Source organism: Myotis daubentonii, chromosome 4 (genome assembly GCF_963259705.1).
Source record: "Myotis daubentonii chromosome 4, mMyoDau2.1, whole genome shotgun sequence".
In the NCBI taxonomy this organism is placed as follows: Eukaryota; Metazoa; Chordata; class Mammalia; order Chiroptera; family Vespertilionidae; genus Myotis; species Myotis daubentonii.
The window spans coordinates 76,204,033-76,224,875 of record NC_081843.1 but is presented as its reverse complement, the minus strand read 5'-3'; the positions used below and the strand labels follow the sequence as shown (position 1 = coordinate 76,224,875).

The following is a 20,843-nucleotide window of genomic DNA, read 5'->3' as shown; positions in this document are numbered from 1 at the left end:
GTGGGGTGAAGTCACAAGTGGGGTGTGGAGTGGTGGGAATGAGAAGGTATTTGAGGATCCTGGCAAGCAGTGGAGCATAGAAATGAAGGGAGAAGGGAAGATGAAAGGAAGGAAAATTCCAGGAATAAGTAGCAAGAGAATAGGTCTGGGTCAGCATGGGCTGGCTGCTCTTACACATAAGCAAATTTGCTGGCTATTCCTAGTGAAGGACTTCCCATATTTCAATTAAAAATAATGAAAAAGGAAGTAGGCATTACCCAAAGAACTTCCCCTTTTTAATATTTTGAAATACAAATACATACATATTTTGTATTTTGTATTTGAGTCTTCTTTTTTCTTTACCCCTCCCTCTCTCCCTCCCTAAAGATTTGTAAAGCTACCATACAAAAGCTAGAAACTTGGGACAATAAAAAAAGTAAATGTGTTTTGACATGTACCTCTGGTTTTGAATCAAAAGTAGCTTGAGAGAACAGATAAGTGATTTATTTTGCTAGAGTGTGTTTAAACAACAGAATGTTTTTCTTTCCTTTGGAAGAAAAATTTGCTCTACATTCTGCCTGTTCTTTGGAGAATGCAGCAGGCAGGACTACTAACTCTTGGGTAACAGTAATCAGCAGTGCAGCCTTCTTTCTCCAGATCACAGGTTGCCATTTATTTCTTAAGTTGCAGTTTTGTGCTGTTATTTTTTCCCCTCCATCTGATTCATTCTGAGTCATGGGGAGCACGCTCTCATTATGAGGGGGTACACTGCAGAGAGGCTCATCTTGAATGTTTTGCATCATTAAATGCTTGCTTGAGTCTATCAGCAATAGTTTGGAGAGTCAGAAAACAGGAAAAAAAGAGAGTGTGTGAGGGTTCTGCTTGGGAGGACTTGGATTAGGAGGAATGAAATTAATGAAGAGAGTTTTCTTATTTATTTATTTTTTCTTTATTTTTATTGTTGATACTATTACAGATGTCCCCATTTCCCCCACCCCCACCTCCTTTGCCAGCTTCCACCAGCCCCTGCCCCCCTCTCCCCTCTGGCCATCACCACACTGTTGTCTGTGTCTATGAGTTAAGCATATATGTTCTTTGGCTAATCCCTTCACCTCCTTTCATCCAGTCCTCTTCTCCCTCCTTGCCCCTGAGAGCTGTCAGTCTATTCCATGTATTCATGCCTCTGTTTCTATTTTGTTTGTCAGCTTATTTTGTTCATTAGATTCCCCATATAAGTAAGATCATATGGTATTTGTCTTTTTCTGACTGGCTTATTTCACTTAGCATAATAATTTCCAGATCCATTCATGCTGTTGCAAAAGGTAAGATTTCCTTATGTACAGCTGCATAGTATTTCATGGTATAAATGTACCATAGCTTTTTTTATCCATTCATCTATTGATGGGCACTCGGGCTGTTTTCATATCTTGGCTATTATAAATAACTAGAGGCCCAGTGCATGAAATTCATGCACTCGGGGAGGTGGGGTCTGTCAGCCCGGCCTGCACCCTTTTGCAGTCTGGGAGCCCTCAGGGGATGTCTTACTGCAGGCTAGCCAGCAGTTAGACATCCTTAGTGCTGCCGCGGAGGCAGGAGAGGCTCCCGCCACTGCCCCTGTGCTCGCCAGCCCTGAGCCTGGCTTCTAGCTGAGCAGAGCTCCCCCTGTGGGAGCACACTGACCACTCCTGCATTGAGCATCTGCCCCTGGTGGTCAGTGTGCGTCATAGTGACTGGTTGGTCCACTGTTCTGTCAATTTGCATATTAGCCTTTTATTAAATAGGATGCTTCAATGAACATAGAGGTGCATATATTCTTTTGAATTGGTGTTTTGGGATTCTTAGGATATATTACCAGAAGTGGGATCTCTGGGTCAAAAGGCAGTTACATTTTTAATTTTTTGAGGAAACTCCATATTGTTTTCCACTGTGGCTGTACCAATCTGCATTCCCACCAGCAGTGTACTAGAGTTCTCTTTTCCCCACATCCTCACCAGCACTTATTGTTTGTTGAGTTATTGATGGTAGCCATTCTGACAGGTATGAGGTGATATCTCATTGTGGTTTTAGTTTGCATCTCTAATGAAGAGAGTTTTCTGTTGTTTTCCTAAAGTAATGGACTACTGTCATGATGGCATTCTCTCCTGATGAAAGGTTTTATTTGCGTATGCTAGGCTCCTAGGGAGTGGTTAGGGTTGGGGTCCCCTTAGTGACAGAACAGCATTACCAATGTCAAATGTCTTTGGTCATTAGTCTTCCCAAATACATTTGCTTGTAATCCCTCAATGGGGAATTGAAGGTTATCATCTCAGTCACAATGAAGGGGCATGCTTTTTCAGGAACTGGGAGCCTCTGTTCCTTAGGAGCATAGCTTGAAACTGAAACTGAGCATAGCTTGAAAATCTGAACAAAAGGAGCCCTGTGGTCAATGAAAATTACTCCCAAGGAGATAAGACAAGGGTAATATATACTTTGAGGATATTGAGAGCTAGAATAGAATGGAATTGTGGTACATTTCTCTCCTCCTTTCTGTGCATAGTACATATAGAAGATGGAGAAAATGAATCAAAAACTCACTCTTTGTCCTCTCATCTAAAAACCTTAAAATCCAATTGATTTACTGTAAGTGTAATAATTCAATTTCCAAGAGAAGAGCCATAGCACCAGTAAATGATAGAAAAGTGTAATTGGTTGCATTAGTGGCAAGCAGTTGGAACAAAATGTGTCACAGTTTAGAAACCATTCTGTGTGTGATTATGTGTGTGCTTTGTAAGAAGAAATACACAAAATGGAAGGACATAGGGAATAACATTGTCTCATTGGCATGAATCATTTAACTTGAGAGTCCTTCTATAGTTCTATAAAAAAGCATATTTTCCCAAAACTGTTAACTTGCAGTAAAATCCATTTTCAGTACTTTTTAATTCAGATCACATAGCCTTCTTGTAGGCTATAAGGAAGTTCAAGCTGTTCTAAAACAGTCATCACGATCCATTACACTTTGTTCCCTGTAGCTTTTGCTCCTGGGTACATTTGATACTGTAATTGTATAAGAAATTTAAATATATGCTAATTTTACATATGGAAGGATTATAGTTTTGCTTGTTCAAAGCATTCTTGAATATACCATCCAGAATTTAGCATGAATAATTCAGGGCAAAGGTAACATTTTAAAAGGTGATATATCAAATTAATTTCCCTTTTTATGTTAAAAGAAGTACCCTAAGAGAAAAATACTTGTTGAGATTGTGGTTTGGTTTACATGTGGGAAACAAAAAAATTCAAGCTAATAATTTAAGCCCCAAAGATTTACTGCAAATATCTATATCACTGAAGCAAAATCATTTTTCCTAAGTATGCATTATTTAGATATTGTATTTATTCCATTTCTAATAAATGATAAAAGGCATCATATATAATATTTTAGTTAATTTTTGAACTATAATTATTCTCTGTTTTGGATGTTGCAGATTATATTTTCAGATCTACTTTGAAAGGGTTAGGAAACAATGTAGAGAAAATACATACTTTCATACTAGTTTATCCCTCAAACTAGGGAAAACTCAGCGTGTTCTTTCAGGAGCGAGCTCCTGCTCCGTCTGACCATTAGTCATTCAATCTTCTTTGAGCTCTTTCACTTTCCTTTTCTATGCAATCAGTTACAAACTCCTACAAAGTCTTCTCTTGTAAAAGTGCTCTCTTCCATCGAATCTCAGAATTTTGTTTCTTTGGAGGAGGCTCATATAGTCCAGTTTTTTTCAAAACCTTTTAAGTAGCAGAAAGTTTTCTCCATATACCTAGAAGTCCTACTACTATGACAATGACAACAGCAACAGCAACACAACTACTACTAAATCTGATTTGGTTCAAGCAAGGGTGGAAGGGGAGGTCACAGGCCTCTAACTTGTCCATTCTTGTTGGCTTGCTTCGCCTTCAAAGCTGCTTTATTTAACCTCAAGGGATCCTTGGAGTGGGGAAAAAGGTCCAGAGATTAAGTGTCTTGTCCAAGATCATTAAACCAGTTAGTAAAAAGCTGAGACTGGAAGTCAAGTCTAAGTTTATTGCCCTTTAGGCTCCATTGCCCACCTGAGACTTGGCTTATTGCAATATGTTCTTAGTACTCTCCAGTCTCTCCTCTCACACGTTCCCATTTGTAGAACATAAGATAGTGTGTATCTCTCCTGTGTACAATAAGCTCCTGTGGCTCTCTGTTGCTTTTAAAATCAAGCCCTAGTCTTTCTGGATTCACTTCAGGCTCTTTATAATCTGAGCTTTTTCTTACATTTTCTCCAATTCAGTGTCACTGTGCCAGGCTGGTGGTTTCTTCACTGATCTGGGAATCACATCCAAGTCTTTTCTTTTTTTTCTTTTTTTAAATTAAATCTTTATTGATCAGATTATTACATTTGTTCCTCTTTTTTCCCACCATAACTCCCCTCCACCCAGTTCCCACCCCACTCTCCGCCCTCACTCCCCACCCATTGTCCTCGTCCATAGGTGTACAATTTTTGTCCAGTCTCTTCCCGCATCCCTCACACCCCTTTCCCCCCCAAGAATAGTCAGTCCATTCCCTTTCTATGTCCCTGATTCTATTATAATCAACAGTTCATTCTGTTCATCAGATTATTTATTCACTTGATTTTTAGATTCACTTGTTGATAGATGTGTATTTGTTGTTCATAATTTGTATCTTTACCTTTTTCGTCTTCTTCCTCTTCTTAAAGGATACTTTTCAGCATTTCATATAATACTGGTTTGGTGGTGATGAACTCCTTTAGCTTTTTCTTATCTGTGAAGCTCTTTATCTGACCTTCAATTCTGAATGATAGCTTTGCTGGATAAAGTAATCTTGGTTGTAGGTTCTTGGCATTCATCACTTTGAATATTTCTTGCCACTCCCTTCTGGCCTGCAAAGTTTCTGTTGAGAAATCAGCTGACAGTTGTATGGGTATTCCCTTGTAGGTAACTGACTTTCTTTCTCTTGCTGCTTTTAAGATTCTCTCTTTGTCTTTTGCTCTTGGCATTTTAATTATGATGTGTCTTGGTGTGGTCCTCTTTGGATTCCTTTTGTTTGGGGTTCTCTGCACTTCCTGGACTTGTAAGTCTATTTCTTTCACCAGGTGGGGGAAGTTTTCTGTCATTATTTCTTCAAATAGGTTTTCTTTTTTTAATTTTTTTTTTATTTTTAAGGACAACGTTTTATTGCTACCAGAGGCTTTTATCATCATCAGTACATGGCTGGTTCTGGCTGCAATACCTTCTTCAGACTGCACAGGTTGCTCAGATTACAGGAGTCACTAAGGGAAATATAGGTAGGCTTGGGAGGCAGAGAATAACTTTTATCCAGAAAATCCTAATAGCTTAACATAAAACTAGGGAACTAAATTCAGTTATTACATGTCACAGACCCAATCATAGAGCTGCCCCAACATCACGACAGTCTCTCCTACTGATTATAGAGTGAAAAGGAGCTGATAAATTACAAAAAAATAAAATCTAAATTTTAGTTGTTACATGTTTCTTTGATAAGTACCTCAACATATTTATCACAAATTTCTTATCCAAATGTCAAAAATGCTTTTGCAAATCTAAAAGTATCCTAATTATATGACACTTTTAAGTTTCAGTTTAAGATCATCAAAAGTAAAAATACTTTTTTTTCCAAATCCTAGAAACTGAAATGAGACAAACACAAAAATCAATGTGGCAATGTGAGTCCTTTTTCTATTATCATCTCTGATTTATTTGGGGCAATTTTGAAGTACCTTTTCAAATTAATTTGAATTTGAATCATGGATTAAATATGGCTGTCAATCTGAAATAATCTGTTCACTGAATTGCTAAAAAAATAATTTTGAGGGTTTCCTAATCAGTGGAAGTCAGGCTATAGATCAACATGCATAAAATTCATTAAGTATTCAATAAGAAAGCAAGCAAAAGCAAGAGGAAAATTAAGTCAGGACATGGGACAGGGTTTTCTAGCTATGAATTTTGGGACTTAAAAAAACACAACAGCCGAAACCGGTTTGGCTCAGTGGATAGAGCGTCGGCCTGCGGACTGAAAGGTCCAAGGTTCGATTCCGGTCAGGGGCATGTACCTGGGTTGCGGGCATATCCCCAGTAGGAGATGTGCAGGAGGCAGCTGATCGATGTTTCTCTCTCATCGATGTTTCTAATTCTCTATCTCTCTCCCTTCCTCTCTGTAAAAAATCAATAAAATATATTTAAAAAAAAACACAAAAAAAAACCACAACACTGAATGTGAATTTTTATTTTTTATTTATTTATTTTTATTTTTTATTTTATTTTATTTTTTTTTTTAGAATTTTTGTGAGTTTATTTGAGCCAAACTGTCGACATATGCCAGGAAGCAGAACCTCAACGAATTGAGATAGTGCTCCGGAGAATGGCGGGGTTACATTTGTATTTATACATTTGCAATCAAAGGAGGGACATAAGCGGGTTACATGAAATTCATTGGTGATAGATTAAGGAGGAGGGATAAAGCAAAGCAGGGAAATCCCTGGGATTGGATAAAAGTAAAATGATGGACACATACTTAGGTGGGTGCAGGATCAATTAACATAACAATGAAGGAATTTGTGGTATCTGTCCTAGGGCCCAGCACATTTGGTTGTGCCCCAGGGGCTCCAGAAAAAGGAAAGTTATAAGTTACCCAGACATTTCAAGGGTGTGTTATCATAGATGCAAAAATACAGATAGGCTCAGTTAAGGTAAAGGTTGACCTTGTCAGTGAAGGACGTAACTGCCCACCATAACTGCTCTGAGTTAAAGTTTAATTTCAGACCATCCTTTGTGGTTACTTTAGGTCTCTCAGACTGCCATGCAGGCCTCCCCTGAGCTTGTCAGCTCAGCATGTGGCCCCTTTCGTTCACAATTACCTTCCCTCCATTAAGAGGTCCATAAAAAGGAGCCAACTGAGATCCACAAGGGGAGTCAGCAGGAGCCATGTTTGTTTTCCCCACCCCGTGATAGGGTTTTGCTGAGGGCCACTGCTAGGTCCCCACTTGCTCCTCTCCCTTTGGCCTGAGATGGCAGGGCAGTACAGGGGCTTCGAAGGAGCAGGTCACGACTCCTCATTCCCAGAATTATCATGGTCATCACAGTCAGCATCTTCCTCCTCCTCTTCATCCTCAATGTCAAGGTCGTACAAGTCGTCATAAAGCCAATCTGAGCTGTTGTCATTGGAAGGCACTTTAGTTTTGATGCAGTATTCTGCCAGGGTCGTGGGTACTTGTACTCCATCCTTTTCTGCTTCGGCTTTAGTGGCTGAAACCTGTTTTCTAATGATTTCAGCATATTCTTTGTCTTTTCCTTTACTGTCCCTCCATTTCCTGAACATAACTGAAGCATCCGCATTGGCTGCGGAGAAGATGTTGGGCTCATTAAGCAATGAGATTACACTTAACAGGATAGTCCTGACATTCTGAGTAAGATTCCACCTTTCGGAGTTCAGTTGACCACTCTGTGGGGCATCTACGGGTGGATGAAGAATTGAAATGCATACATGTCCACTCTCATAAATGTTGGGGTGCCACATTTTGGTCAAGAATCTGAAGGTAGGTGGTGAATATGGGTAGTCAATAGGAAATTTAATATGTGCCTTGAAGTAGTCGCCTTCGTAGAGGGTGTTGGGAGGTCCGAAGATGGCAACCTCCCAGTTGTAGAGGTCGGACTCATCCACCGGGGTGATCCGGGAGCCCTCCACCGGCTCCTCCTGCAGGGACTTGAGCTCCAGCATCAGGGCCTTCTGGGAGCTGGCCATTGCGGTGGTGGTGGCGCCGGGCGGGGGGGACCCAGTCCTCACACACCAGCCGAGCGGGACCAGGCCCCTCCCCTCGGCTCGCCCTCGGGTGAGGCCGCACCTGGCCCTGGTCTTCACACACCAGGCGGGCCGGACCAGGCCCAAGACAACCGTGGGCTGGCCGGGGTGCTCCTCACACACGACGCGGGCCGGACAGAGCCGGGCCTTCTCCTCACAAGGGGGCCAGGTGCAGGGAGAGGGTGAAGGAGTTAGGGGAATTCACTCCCGGTCCTCCCCGCCCCGGAGGGGGCCTCCACTTGGGGGGGAGAGGAGAAAAGGTGGAAGCGGAGAAAGGTGGCAGAGGGCTGGCGATGATGAGGAGAGGGGGCCAGGCCTCCCGGGAGCGCCACGCTCGCTCGCCCCTCTCGTTCTTCTCTGGGGCCTCCGCAGCCGCTGTTTCTCTTTAGAATAGTGCAAATGGGCAGTCGTGCACTCACCTAAGGAGCAGATCCAGGGCTTTCCGTAGCAGGAAAAATAGGAAGAGGTCAGCTCAAGGATCAAGCCTTGATGTGTGGTTGCAGTCTCTTCCAGAAGTCTCCCCAGCCAGGTGAGTTCCCAAGACACTCTGTTCTGGAGAAGGTTCCAAGTTCTGTGTTTTATTGTCTTGTTACATCTGTATTTATACCAGTTGATTTTAATCCTGTCAATTTCTATTCCAAAGGTTAGGGCGTTTCTTATCTCCATTCCAGGGAGTAAAGATTATGTAGCTTAAGCGTGATTGTTTGTAGTCAAAGTGATTAACCACCCGCCTGGCACTTAGTTAAGGGGTTTTATTCCCTCCCTAACCTCAGGGAAAAATCCCTACCTGGGGAAACAACCTTTCTGGGAGAGGTGACCTTGGTTAAAACACATAGCGCCAAGAAGGGGAGCAAATATATTAAGAACAGTATGCCATATACGCCAGGTCCCTTGAAACATGCTGTGCAGATGTTTCTTCCCTGCAGTGACTATGTCAAGCAGCAAGGATGAACTGGCTTCCAGCACTTTTTCTTCTATTTTCTTCCTTGCTCAGGGTTTGCTGTAGGTCTAATGACTCTCTGGGCAGTTTTCTTCCACATGATGGCTCAGCATTCCAGCCTCTTTTATCTTAGACATCTACACCTCAACAAATGATAACATTTTAAAAGTTACCTGTAGGCAGAGGTAACTTTGATTCCTCATTGCCCTTTCTTGTGAGTGTACTGAACTTGTTCATCAAACTGCAGGCAGGATGGAGTGGTAGACCGCAGATGCTGTCATTGGAGGCTGTTGCTAACCGCCCCGATCGAGCTCACTGTTGCACACACGCTCTCCGGAGTGTGGTTTTGAACTCTATATCCAGTAGTTTGCTTTCCTCCATTTTTGTCATTTGTGTCTGTTTCTTTGTCTCGGCATTTTTTATGCTTCGCTGTGTCGATAGAGTGGCTTTCTGTGCTAAGTGTCCTATAGGGCCCAGTGGCTCAGCCTCCCCAATTACCTGAGGTAGACACTCTTGGTGCACCCCCTTGTGGGCTTTGTGCACAGTCTTGTTGTAGTTAAGCCTTGATTGTTGTAGGTAACACTGGGAGGATTTGACCTCCAGGCCAATTGGCAGTGAGAATCAGCTGTGTCTGCAGTGGGAGAACTTCTGTGCTGAAGACACCCTTCTGGGGCAAGACTTGCTTCAGTGGGGCTTTGGTGCTCACTGAGACTGCCCCCTGAGTGTGTCCCTTATGGATCTGAGTTGTAATTGGATTGTCTCACTCTGACCACTGGGTACACTGGCTCTTGGATCTAAGGAGGTGCTAATCTAGTCTCTGCCTGAGGCTACCCAGCAGAAGCCAGCTGTAAAGCAATGCAAGTTGCCCTGGGGCCTTGGGGCAGCTGCAGTTTTTTAAGTAATTTTCAGATTACAAAGGACTGGGCCTTTCATATGCAAAAGCCTCCGTGCATGGCCTGGGCGGGGCGAGGTCCCAGGGGATCAACAGGGTGGGTGGAGCGAGCAGTATGGCTGCTCTCAGTCCTGCCCTCAGAGGCCCGGGCAATCGCTGTGCGTGCCTCCGAGAGAAAGCTGCACTGGAGTTATGACTGATGCCAGACAGTCCCATTTTTCCTGGATGAGTCTGGGTCCCCAGAGACTTGTCTGGAACTGGAGCTCAGAGCCTGAGACTCCCTCCCGATTGAAAAAGACAATCATGTCCTCAGCCGCCAGCCCTCTCCACATGCACCTCCGCACCTTTGTATTTTACTTCCGCACCACACCTCCTCTGAGTCTCGGTATGCTTTTCTCTTTCCTTCTAGTTGTATTTCCACTCAGCCAGCCTTCCTGTGGTTCTGGATGATGTCCGTTCCGTCTTTTAGTTGTATTTTTGAAGTGGTTGTGCAAGGCAGCAATCTCCGGTGTTTACCTATGTTACCATCTTGGTTTTCCCAAGTCTTTTCTTATATTCTTCCATTTACCTAGGATAATGATCTTCCATTTAACCTATGTCAAGGCTCAGATCAAGGTCCTTGAAACCTGTTCTAACTACATCAGTTCACAGTTAAACCTTTTTGTCTTTTGAAGGACTATATTTATGCCATTTTTTGGCTTTTAAATGTCACATGGGTAAGAATATGTATTGTCTTGTCAGTAAAAATATAAATTCTGCTAAGACATGGACCGTGGCTTCTTTTGTACACAATGCTGACACTGTGTCATGTGAAAATCAGTTGGATTTTGTGAGTGAATTAATTTGGAATGGGGTGATGAAAACTCTCCCTGCTCTTGACACTTCACAAGGATCCACTGCAGCAATGTTCATGCAGCTTGATGGGGTTACTCCAGTTGACTCTTATCCATTTTCCTTCCCCACCATAAAATATTGGATCTAAGACTTTATACTTGATCGTATTTTGTAATTATGCCATCAGCCTAATCAGTAAGTGATTCTAATAGAATATAAACAGATGTTAATGATAATACCTTTTGTACCGCTCATGAGCTTTCTCGTGTTTCACACGCCATCTGTTAAGGACCACTCACGAGTTTTCTCGTTTTTCACGTGCCAGCTGTTATGGACCTTAGATGTCAACACACTGTCTTGTCCACATTGAATGAAGCGATCTCATTGGTGGAAACTGCGTAGGTCAATCTACAAAAAACTATATAATTGCACGAACCCATAAAGCATTGCAGTTACATAGTATTTTGGTCATTCGAATAGTCTTCGTCTTTAAGTTTCTGGCGCTTTTAGAAATGCCCTCTCTCAGAAAAGGAAGGAAACCAATGAAACTGATACACTTCCTTTCGTGTTGTTCCATTCTAAGGAAAACGATGAAATGGACAAAAACAGTAGTGCTGTACCTTATAAACTGTGGACTTTTCAATTCATTTAGAGTGTACAACGTCCTCAATCCACAAGCAAAAATGAAGTATAAACAGTTTCTGCTATCGGCGGCGAGAGACTGGATAACGGATGACAATAATGAAGGCTCTCCGGAACCTGAGACAAATCTGTCCAGCCCTTCCCCTGGAGGTTCAAGGAGAGCACCTCGTAAAGATCCACCCAAAAGGTTGTCAGGTGATATGAAGCAGCATGAACCTACGTGTATTCCAGCGAGTGGAAAGAAAAAATTTCCTACGAGAGCCTGCAGAGTTTGTGCTGCCCATGGAAAAAGGAGCGAATCTAGATACTTATGTAGATTTTGTTTGGTCACTCTTCATAGAGGAAAATGTTTTACGCACTACCATATGTTAAAAAAAGTACTAGGAACTTTAATTGTTTAATTGTTTTTGTAAATAAATATGTTATAATTATTGAAAAACAACACCTAAAGTGCATTATGATGATTTAAATAACGTGCAGTTTGCCCAAAAACGTGCGGTCCCTGGCGTATGTCTTAGAGATTTCTATGCGGTACGAAATGTGATAATAATTATAAAAATATGTTATTGCAAATTCCTATTTCTATAAGTTTGCAATAAATGTCCTTAAACTTGCATAGAGCAATAAGTAGAATTCCCTTTTAAACATTAATAGGAATCATGCCAAAAGCCATATTTGCTCCTAGAGCAGAGGCTGTCCACAGCTCTCTCATATCCAGATGTTAAACTCAAGCAGAACTCCATACTTTGTCTACATATGTATCTACAATTAGAATTCAGAAGGCAGGGTTAGTTGAAATAAAAAATGGAGTCAGAATTCTGATTGGTTATTGAACTATATTATATTAGAGGCCCGTTTCACGAAGAGATTCATGCAATAGGCCTTCCCTTCCCCTGGCTGCCGGCACCGGTTTTCCTCCGGCACCTGGGACCCAGGTCTTCGCTCCGGAAGGAGCCTTCAGTCTTTGCAGCTCTGGATGGAGCCTTCAGTCTTTACAGCTCTGGACGGAGCGTTCAGTCTTTGCTCTGCCGCTTCGCCCCTACATATGCAAATTAACCGCCATCTTTGTTGGGTTAATTTGCATACTCTTCTGATTGGCTGTTGAGCACAGGAGGGATGGTTAATTTACATGTTTGTCTATTATTAGGTAAGATTATAGTTTATGTGACAATGAAGAATAACTTTGCTAATTAGGTTATAGAATGAGTATTTTCAATATACCTTTGTTAGTACCTTTTTATTTTTTATCATTTTTAAATATATTTTTTATTGATTTTTAGAGGAAGAGGAAAGGAGAAGGATAGAGAAATAGAAACATCAATGATGAGAAAGAATTATTGATTGGCTGCCTCCTGCATGCCCCTGCATAGGGATAGAGCTCTCAACCTGGGCATGTGCTCTGATGGGGAATTGAACCCTGACCTCCTGGTTTCTGGGTTGATGACCCTGAGTCATGCCAGCTGGGGTGTTAGTACATTTTTAAAAAAGCATGCAAGCTGAAGATTTAGCTCAATTTATTAAAAGTATGTTAACAATCCTATCTAATAAAAGAGAAAAATGGTAATTGGCGTACGACGATACCCTTTTCATTGGCTAATCAGGGCTATATGCAAATTAACTGCCAACTAAGATTGGCAGTTAACTGCCAACAAGATGGCGGTTAATTTGCATATGTAGGCACAATGCAGGGAGGCGAAAGGGAAAGCAGGAAGAGGCCCCCTGCCACTGACAGTGATCGGAAACCCAGGGGGGAGCTAAGAGCTGGGGGGCAGGGCAAAGGCGGCCCTGGGGCCGCCTTTGCCCTGCCCCCCAGCCATGATCAGAGAATCAGGCGCCTTTGCTGCCCTGGCCAGTGATAGCAGGAAGTAGGGGTGGAGCCAGCGATGGGAGCTGGGCACGGTCGAAGCTGGCAGTCCCAGGAGCTAGGGGTCCCTTGCCTGGGCCTAAAGCGAAGCCCACGATCGCGGGGCCACTGCAGCTGCGGGTCCCCGCTGCCCGGGCTGGACGCCTCAGCCAGAGGTGTTAGGCCTGGGTAGGGGTGGAGCCTGCAACCGCGGGGAGCTGGGGGTCCCCTGCCCAGGCCTGACACCTCTGCTGGAGGCCTCAGGCCTGGTCAAGGCACCGATCCGGTGATTGGTGATCGGAGGGTGATGAGGGTCAACTCCTCTGGCCGAGGCATCAGGCCAGGGTGGGGGGCGGAGCCAGGGATTGGGGGGATATGATGGTCCCCTTGCCCAGGCCTGAAGCCTGGGTCAGAGGCGTCAGGCTTGGGCAGGGGGTGGAGCAAGCGATCAGAGGGAGATGGGGGTCCCCTGCCCAGGCATGATTCCTGGGCCAGAGGCCTCAGGCCTGGGCGGGGGCCAGAGCCAGTGATCAGGGGGAGATGGGGGTCCCCTGTCCAAGCCTGACACCTCTGGCGGAGGCGTCAGGCCTGGGCAAGGGGCCGATCAGGCGATTGGAGGGTGCTGGGGGTCAACGCCTGAGGGCTCCTAGTATGTGAGAGGGGGCAGGCTGGGCTGAGGGACACCCCCCCCCCCCCCCACACACCCAGTGCACGAATTTCGTGCACCAGGCCCCTAGTATTGAATATAATTAACAATGTCTTAGTTTTCTCAACTTGTGAACATATTATGGTAAAGGAAATGACACTAAATGAAAAAATAAGAGGTATAATTAAGAATGATTTGATTAGTCTTAGAAAAGTCTTTTGATATAGTTCCCCAAAATTGAAAAATTGATATTTTTAATGATAAGTAACAAATCTCTTCACAATTCAGGGTGATTTCCATTTCAGTGCTTTCAATAAAATTGAGGAGGAACTAATTGAGTTATCAGCTGATGGGCCACAAAAATAATATTTGACCATGTGGCACTGGGTGGGTTTGGCATGTAAAGTAGAAATAGTTCAAAGAATTGAATGACATAGTTTCATAACAAGATTTGCTCCAATTTCATCTATTTATATATTAATAGAGATTCTCAGGGCTCACAAAAATAACACATTAGCATTGATGCTGAACCCAGTCTTACTATAGCAATAAGTAATATTCATCAAAAACATGAAAAAAATTTATAATCCTCATCCATTTTATTGACAAAAGAATTTCCATTTTTTCCTCTTATGTTTAAAATTTACATATATAGATTGTCCCAAAAAATGTATTTAAATGCCATTTAACAAAGAAAAATCAACCAAAAAAATGAGTTTGCGTGTCACTTCTGACACGTGTGTCATAGGTTCGCCATCACTGGACTAGAGGCCCGGTGCACAAAATTCGTGCACTTGGGGGTGGTCCCTTAGCCCAGCCTGCTCCCTCTGGCAGTCTGGGAGCCCTCGGGGGATGTCCAACTGATGGCATAGGCTTGCTCCCAGTTGAACATCCTTAGCGATGCTGTGGAGGCTCCCATCACCACTTCTGCACTTGCCAGCCATGAGCCTGGCTTCTGGCTGAGCGATGCTCCCACTGTGGGAGCACACTGACAACCAGGGGGCAGCTCCTGTGTTGAGCGTCTGCCCCCTGGTGGTCAGTGTGTGTCATAGCAACCACTTGTTCCACTGTTCAGTCGATTTGTCTATTAGCCTTTTATTATATAGGACTAGGGGCCCGGTGCACGAAATTCGTGCACTGGGTGGGGGTGTGTCCCTCAGCCCAGCCTGCCCCTTCTCACATACTGGGAGCCCTCAGGCGTTGACCCCCATCACCCTCCAATCGCAGGATCGGCCCCTTGCCCAGGCCTGACACCTCTGCCAGAGGTGTCAGGCCTGGGCAGGGGACCCTCATTTCCCCCCATCACTGGTTCTGCCCCCAGCCCAGGCCTGATGCCTCTGGCCCAGGCGTCAGGCCTGGGAAGGGCACCCCCAGACCCCTCTGATTGCTGGCTCTGCCCCTGGCCCAGGCCTGATGCCTCTGGCCCAGGATTCAGGCCTGGGCAGGGGACCCCCCTCTACCCCCATCACTGGCTCCGCCCTTGCCCAGGCCTGATGCCTTGGCCAGAGGGGTCGACCCCCATCACCCTCCAATCGCCTGATCAGCCCCTTGCCCAGGCCTGACGCCTCCGCCAGAGGTGTCAGGCTTGGACAGGGGACCCCCATCTCCCCCCATTACTGGCTCTGACCCCCGCCCAGGCCTGATGCCTCTGGCCCAGGAATCATGCCTGGGCAGGGGACCCCCATCTCCCTCTGATCGCTTGGTCCACCCCCCGCCCAAGCCTGATGCCTCTGACCCATGCTTCAGGCCTGGGCAAGGGGACCATCATATCCCCCCAGTCCCCAGCTCCGCCCCCCACCCAGGCCTGATGCCTCTGGCCTAGGCATCAGGCCTGGGCAGGGGACCCCCAGCCCCCTCCAATTGCTGGCTCCGCCCCCCGCCCAGGCCGCGGGTTGAGGGCGTGTGTGTGGGCGGACGCCGCAGCCGCCCCGCTGGCCAGCGTCCGGGTCTACCGGCAGGATTGGGTCTCGGGCGACTGCTGGCACTCACACCCCCAACCCGCTCTCGGATGGCGCTGTACCATCCTACCTGCAATATGCAAATTAGCCGCCATCTTTGTTGGCGGTTAACTGCCATCTTAGTTGGCAGTTAATTTGCATATCTTGCTGATTAGCCAATGAAAAGGGTATCGGTCGTATGCCAATTACCATTTTTCTCTTTTATTAGTGTAGACTAGAGGCCTGGTGCACAACAATTTGTGCACTCGGGGATGGGGGGGGTCCCTCAGGCCGGTCTGTGCCCTCTCGCAGTCTGGGACCCCTTGGGGGATGTCCGGCTTGTTTGTTCCCGCCTCCCTCAGCCGCCAGGCCGGCTTGTTTGTTCCCGCCTCCCTCAGCCGCCAGGCCGGCTTGTTTGTTCCCGCCTCCCTCAGCCGCCAGGCCAGGTTGTTTGTTCCCGCCTCCCTCAGCCGCCAGGCCGGGTTGTTTGTTCCCGCCTCCCTCAGCCGCCAGGCCAGGTTGTTTGTTCCCGCCTCCCTCAGCCGCCAGGCCGGGTTGTTTGTTCCCGCCTCCCTCAGCCGCCAGGCCAGGTTGTTTGTTCCCGCCTCCCTCAGCCGCCAGGCCGGGTTGTTTGTTCCCGCCTCCCTCAGCCGCCAGGCCGGGTTGTTTGTTCCCGCCTCCCTCAGCCGCCAGGCCGGGTTGTTTGTTCCCACCTCCCTCAGCTGCCCGGCCGGGTTGTTTTGATCCTACCTCTGCTGCCCAGCTTGTTTTCAGCTGCCTGGCTTGCTACGCTCCCAGCTGATATATGCAAATTAACCGTCATCTTGGCTGGCAGTTAATTTGCATATCTTGCTGATTAGCCAATGGGAAGGGTAGTGAAGTTATGGTTAATTACCATCTTTCTCTATTATTAGATAGGATGGTAAAGCAGACTTTATTCAGTACTATTGTGATAGGCATAGGGACCACTTTGATAGAATTTTGCAGTGGGGGAAGGAGATTGAATTCAATATAACATAGGCAAGCAAGACTTTATAACCAAGGCACAGGGTTGGGGTCAGTGGATGAAAAATTACTGAGGGGAAATATCAGGGCTAGAGGTGGGATTCTGGCTAATCCTATTGTCAGAGCCAGCAGCAAGAGCTCTGCACAGCTCTGCTTGTCTGACTGGCTCTGAGTGGCTGTGAGTCCATGTATTCTACTTTTATACTATTTAGACAAAGAAGGCTTCGTGCCAGCAGTGACATCAATCATATTTGCTGCAGAAGGGCACAGTGTACCTTGTGTCCTTGCACCCGCTCATGGTATCTTGGCCTGATTAGGATTCCTAGGCTCAGAGTCCTTGGACATTCCATTTAGGCACATGCCCAGAGCAGCCTTTGGTCATTCTGGTGTATTGATAACAGACCTTTGTGCTCCCACCAGCCTTGATTATCCAGGGACCTGGCATGGTTCCCATACCTATCTAACAGGATTCATACTGAAGACAGGCCAGGGTGATCAGATATCACCCCAATGGATGGTGGAGAATGAGGAATGTGATCAGATATCAAGGATGAGCAGATATTGAGGGTGGAAGGTTCATGCTAAACAGCAGGGTTCTTGTTAAAACTTGATTTTACAGGAAAATGCACAGAAGGTTTAGGAGCCTTACTAAAGAGTGGTCAAGCAAAGAATCTTCGTCAGTAGGTTCATAGATGTGATTCAATATTTGTGGAATGGATGAATGAATGATACAACTTTTGAAAAATATAGTTTATTCTTAATAACAGTGTGTGGTCATAGATAATGGTAGAGTATTATTATTTAAGGAGGAAGAACTTCTATACTAATGAAACATCTCAAGAAAACCTTATAAATAGCTACATTAATCAAATAAAATTATGTACCAAAAAAAAAAGAGACTTTGAGGGAGTTAATGCCAGTATTCAAATGTTGACTATTTCATGTAAATTCTCTGTATCATTTGGTTTCTGGGAGAATCAGTCACCAAGATAGGCTCAGACATGCAGGGGATTTATTGAGGAAAATGCCTGTGAAAGATAAAAGGGAGAGCTGCAGATGGTGATGCAAATCTGATACCTGTGAAGGAGAGGGGGAAGGAAGACAGATTTGGCAGGAAGAGCTGGAGACTGCAGTGCAGTTCTAAGAACATGTCAGCCAGATCAATGGGGAATTCTCCAGCCCAAGTCTCCGTTTGGAGAAGTTTTCCACTCTTCAGGATGGACTGCACTAGTACCCCCACCATGCATGGTCAAGACTTAGGGCAGCCTAGGCTGTGGTCGGCAAACTGCGGCTCACGAGCCACATGCAGCTCTTTGGCCCCTTGAGTGTGGCTCTTCCTAAGTCTTAAAGTGATGGCGAACCTTTTGAGCTCACCGTGTCAGCATTTTTAAAAACCCTAACTTAACTCTGGTGCCGTGTCACATATAGAAATTTTTTGATATTTGCAACCATAGTAAAACAAAGATTTATATTTTTGACATTTATTTTATATATTTAAATGCCATTTAACAAAGAAAAATCAACCAAAAAAATGAGTTCGCGTGTCATAGGTTCGCCATCACTGCCTTAGGAGTACCCAAATTAAGTTAATAACAATGTATCTCCCTATGTAGTTTAAGTTTAAAAAATTTGGCTCTCAAGAGAAATTTCAGTCGTTGTACTGTTGATATTTGGCTCTGTTGACTAATGAGTTTGCCGGCCACTGGTTGGGAAGCATGGCCTCATTGCAGACACGGTGATGGATCCAGAGGGCTGCAGCTGGGGCTGTCCGTCCATTCTGTTTCTGCCAACAGGAGACCTAAGCAGTGCATTCTCATGGCTACCACACCCGAAAATCTAGAGGAGCACCGTCTGTGCTATCGTATCTGTTTTATCTATCAGGCCACTCTACACTGGGCCGAGGGCAGCCGATTGTCTAATTTTCAGTTTGTAATTCATGGAGGCTATTTTTCTTTGACAGAGGCTGAACTTATTCAATCAATACCACCAAGCTTCCTGGTCTACCTGCTGTTTGCCAGCTCATTGCATATTCTAGATAACATGGATTTCATTTCTTTGTGGCCCTCAGTCCATTTTCTGCTTGGAACCGACAAGCTCATCCTTGGTTATTCCAGTGTTGGGTTAGGGAATAGAAAAAACAAGTAAGGAATAAAGGCAGGCCTTTAGCAAACAGTCCTTCATTATGGTAAAAGCTCTCTGGGCTAAGCACTTACACATTTTATAACAAGTAATAGGAATTCATAGGGCAGAAATGTGGTAACATTTAACTATAAGAGCATCTCTAATTCCAATAGCTGATACTGTTACCTGGTAGTGAGTTTCTTTTTGGAGAAATGCAGAGACCCAGGGGATAATATCTTGGAATTCATAAAAGCCTGACAAGACCAGCTCCTGTCTTCTCCTTGGGGCTTCATAAAATTCAGTGTTTCTTTCTGATTAAGAAAAGAAACCCTTAGTGAAATACATAGTAATATAAACCACAAAAATTCCTGCTTAATGGTAAGAGACTAGAAACTTTCCCAGTAAATTTAAAATACAATAAAGATGCATCCTAGAACTGCTAAATTATTACTTCAAGATTATATCCTTATATATTTTGAAAACCCCAAAGAACCAACTGAAAAAAAGTATTAAAAATAGAGGATTAAATGGACACAGGCCATAGTGTGGTGAAGGCCTGAGGGGGGGCTTCATTGTCCTCAGGAACTGCACCATCAGTTCCATTTGTCTCTAGAGAAGTTTTGCTAATGGTCCTGCTGCTATCTGTTGTCAAGTCTCCCTTGGAGGAACAATTTCCAGTGTGGTCACCATGGTGATGCCACATGGGTCACTTTGTACTTATATGACCTCGACATCACAGACCTTGATTTTAGGCCCAGCCCTGTAGTCTTTGTGGGGATATGTAATTATGAATCAATTATATAGAGCATTAATACTAATCATGTAGAGGGGAAATAGCATTGGAAGGTTAAAATAATCTTTCAAATTTGCTCACTCCTATGTGGTGATGGGTAGTTTTTATGTGAGCAATTATAGATTTGAATAGGAGGCATATTTTGTTCTGATTGTTGCATTGCTACTCAGTTAAAAAATAAAAACAAAAGACATTTTGCTTCTGAAATTTAGCTAATAAAATAACTCTTGTAGATTTAGTTCAGAAAATGCTTTGGGGTTTCAGTTCAGTAGTTTTAGAACATACAACAGCCCATCCCCTTTTTCAGGGATATATCTAAGACAGAACATATCTTTATATGCTACATTTTCACCAGTTGGAGGAGGGATCAAAATCAAGTATTTTAAAGAAAGATTAGGCTGATATACAGGTGTTACTATATTGGATGCCTGCACTTAACTCTGTAGTTTGGTATTTATTCCAAATATTTCTGATCCTTGTGTCTGGAATGTTCTTATAAGACACCCCCTGCCCCCATCATCAGAACTGTCACCAGCCCCTCCAATCTCTCCCTCCTTCCCCTCCCATGCTCCACAAATATACCCATTTTCTCTCTAATTCTCTTGGGTGGTTAACTTCCAGGTCTTTTGGTTCTTAGCTGAAATGTTATTCCCTCACCAAAGCCTGTTTCATTGAATCACCAATATCCAGCACAGTTTATAAAATGTGGTAAATATTTAATTAATTAATTTCATTCCTATTTTTGCTAATGAGTAATGTTTTCGTTAACATCAAAGTGCACGTCTCCATCCACATTTCAGGCTATTTCCTGAAGGCACATACCTATAAGTAACTAACTGTGTTTAAAAGGTACAAACATTTTTAAGACTTTATCTATATATATTGCAAAATTGCTTTCCAGCAATTGTTTCAATTTCTACTAACACCGTTAGTATGGTCTTTCTGTGTCCCAACAAGGAAACTTTTAAATTTTAGGGCACTGTTTTCAGGCTTCCTAAATTCTGCAACTTTATTTTAAATTGATTGAAAATGTATTTTCATTGCCTTTTTATTTTCCTCTGTTGCTGGCTTATTAAAAAAATCTCATTTCAGTGGGCAGGCTTGTTGCTGTCACACAATTATTTATTATCTTAGAGTTTTCTTATTCAGTATCACATGATCTCTATTCCAAAAGGCAATATATTTTTTGCCAAAACCACAAATGATTTCTCTAAAGGTTTTTTAATGCCTCAAATTGAGCTGTCATCTAGTTCACTGATCCAAAAAGATGATAATACATTTTATATAAATAATTTAGGAGGATTTCTCCTGTCAAAGCAAAAAGTGCCTTTAAAAATAAACCAATATTAACAGTAATAATTCAGAGAAGAT

General features: G+C 43.9%; 1 protein-coding gene across 1 annotated transcript; it reads right to left on the bottom strand.

Annotated features, from left to right (window-relative positions):
• Positions 1–6,739: 6,739 nt before the first annotated feature.
• Positions 6,740–7,785, bottom strand: LOC132233516 (ubiquitin-conjugating enzyme E2 R2-like). Its single transcript, XM_059694291.1, has one exon. It carries the CDS (start codon positions 7,760–7,762, stop codon positions 7,064–7,066), a length of 699 nt encoding a protein of 232 aa, XP_059550274.1. The 5' UTR covers positions 7,763–7,785; the 3' UTR covers positions 6,740–7,063.
• Between the last annotated feature and the right edge of the window lie 13,058 nt (positions 7,786–20,843).

Bases quoted from the DNA above. Each gene is read 5' to 3' on its own strand.
- LOC132233516 (XM_059694291.1), bottom strand. From the start codon at position 7,762: ATGGCCAGCTCCCAGAAGGCCCTGATGCTGGAGCTCAAGTCCCTGCAG.